The sequence below is a fragment of the Vitis vinifera genome, chromosome 5, assembly GCF_030704535.1.
Source record: "Vitis vinifera cultivar Pinot Noir 40024 chromosome 5, ASM3070453v1".
NCBI lineage: Eukaryota > Viridiplantae > Streptophyta > Magnoliopsida > Vitales > Vitaceae > Vitis > Vitis vinifera.
In genome coordinates, this window is record NC_081809.1 from 7884848 (window position 1) to 7887388 (window position 2541).

Consider the following 2541-nt stretch of genomic DNA (forward strand, 5'->3'; position numbering starts at 1 on the left):
AACCAAATGATCCATGTTAACCTTGGCTTGGTTTGATTTGGCTCTATCTTAGAGAGCTCAAGGATCACGTCAACTCTGGTTTCTACTATTCAGGTCCATTCCCATATGAACTGGTTCAAATTTGAGAAAATGGTAACAGACCTTTAGTGATGTTGGTTTGGAGCCAGTTGCCAAACCCGCCCTGAGCTTTACCACTAATGTCAAGGGAGAAAGCCTTTTGAACAAAAACAATAGCTTCAAGAGACTGAATCGTGGATGAAATCTGATCCACATTTCTTCTCATTTTGGAAACAAATGAGAACTTAACTAAGAAGATTCTACGGCCTCATAGTGCTTTTCCTGATCTAAGGTTGGTTCGTTTCCCAAATTGTGAGATGCACGGGCCAGACTTCAGAACTCTCACGCTCAGGAGTGTATCCACGTGGTGGACATAAGATGGTGGCTTAAGATCTGGTGTCGGTGGCTTTACTTTACTAGGAGAGTAGTGTGTCTTCATCTCATTCACTGCCGGAGGGTGGCGTAAGCAGTGACGCTAAGGTGGGGCATAGTCAATATCATTTGCATTTGACCATTATAGTTTTCTCCCGGCTTGAAAGTAACCTTATCGTGATAAAGGATTACTAGCACTAGTTCAGATGACAGTCATGTTAAATTCGGACCATGTTTGTGTCACATTATCAGCAACCATGTGTTTATGGTTCATGCTTTCTGCAACTGAAATTGAAATTGATATATAACCAGGTGAACTTCAATCTAAATTCTGGAAGTACTCATGTGAGCGATGGTGCCCATCTGCAGAGTCCATCAATTGAAAAATGGAGTGAGTGTATCTATAAGAGGGAAGGCTTGGCAAATGTCCAGTTTTCTGGGAATTCAACAAGGATCTAAAATAGATTGTTTTCTTTGCTGATTTCAATGGTTGAAATTTGAGAAGATTGTGTCCCACATAACACAACTATTACTGGTCCTTCTGTTGCAATTTATCCTCTAAGGCTCTAGCATGTCTTCCAATTCCCACTTCCCTGTTACTCCAGGAAAGCTATTTCTGTCATTGTGAAGAAGAAAAGAGAATGTAGATATCGATGCTTTTAAGTGACTGGAGCATTCATATCAGGTGGTCTGCAGCCATATATGCCACTTTGTGAAGATTGGAACAGTCAATCACTAGGCTATATATTAGTGTGGCCCAGCCACTTTAATCAAGGACAATTCTTCATACTTAAAAGTCAAATTCTGCCTTTAGTCTCATTATAAATTGCTGTTTAAATATTAAGCAAACATTTGTTTAATGCGATTAAGACAGTACTAACTCAATACTTGTTCTATTTTTGGATGGAAATGCTTGATGGTTTCATCATTGGATGGGATAAAGGTGCATTCATGATTATGAATACTTGTAGTTATATTTTCATTCTCTTTTTTCTCAATGAGACTTGTTGGCACAATTTTTCTGTTCAGAAACCTACCTCTCCATGGAAAATAAGTTGTGATTGATAGTACTGGATATATTCAAGAAAGCTAAATATAGATAGCACAAAATATTATCGACATAAATAGCATTAACAGCGTACGTATGTCTCAGTGCTCATCAGCCATAAGCATGGGGCAAACACTTACGATGAGCAACTTACGTCAAAATTCCAGAATAGGACATAGAAGTGACAGATCTATATATATAGAACACTGCATAAGAGTCACAAGAAAGGAAATTACGGGTGCATAGCAGCTCTTATTTCACATACTACTCATACTGATCAAAGTCACTCAGTTGGGATGGGTGGGAGTAGGAGGTTTGTGGGGTGGCTTGTGCGGAGGAGTTGGCAGCTTCTTTCCAGGACCTGGTGGCTTCTCTCCCTTAGGTGGTTTGCCAACTGGGGTTGGTGGCTTGTATGAGTCTTCAGCATTCTCTGCAGGAGGGTGACCAGGGTTGTGACCATAATGTGGTGGCTTCTCTCCCTTAGGTGGTTTGCCAACTGGGGTTGGTGGCTTGTGTTCTGGGAGTGGCTTCTCCCCCTTGGGAGGTTTTTCCAATGGGGTTGGTTTGTGTTCAGGAGGTGGCTTCTCCACTGGAGGCTTGTGTTCAGGAGGTGGCTTCTCCACCGGAGGCTTGTGTTCAGGAGGTGGCTTCTCCACCGGAGGCTTATGCTCTGGTGGTGGCTTCTCCACCGGAGGCTTATGCTCTGGTGGTGGCTTCTCGAATGGGGGATGCTTAGGGTAATCAGCAAGTGAGGGGGCGGTGAGAACCACCAGGCCAAGCAAGACCACTAGCAAGTATGTAGGAGACATCTTTGGGTTTAGACTCAGATGGTGCAAAACTAGGAGAATTGTCTTTTATAGCGGATCGCACCCAATAATGAAATGACACGTGTCTTTATGACCCATGTGTAATGGGGTCGATTTGGGTCCTACAGTGTTGAAAACTTCGACATCCACTTTTGGCCTTTTGCTTTCTCTACAGCCGCCTTGCTTTTTCCCTCTTTCCTTTTGTTTTCCTCCTGCCCCATTCTATCAACTAAACACAATTATGTAGTTGTTTAATTC

At 42.5% G+C, this 2541-nt stretch overlaps 1 protein-coding gene across 1 annotated transcript; it reads right to left on the minus strand.

Moving 5' to 3' along the window:
- Nucleotides 1-1484: 1484 nt before the first annotated feature.
- Nucleotides 1485-2304, minus strand: LOC100252896 (early nodulin-75). The gene has a single exon (XM_010651774.3). It carries the CDS (start codon nt 2284-2286, stop codon nt 1765-1767), a length of 522 nt encoding a protein of 173 aa, XP_010650076.1. The 5' UTR covers nt 2287-2304; the 3' UTR covers nt 1485-1764.
- Nucleotides 2305-2541: the final 237 nt, after the last annotated feature.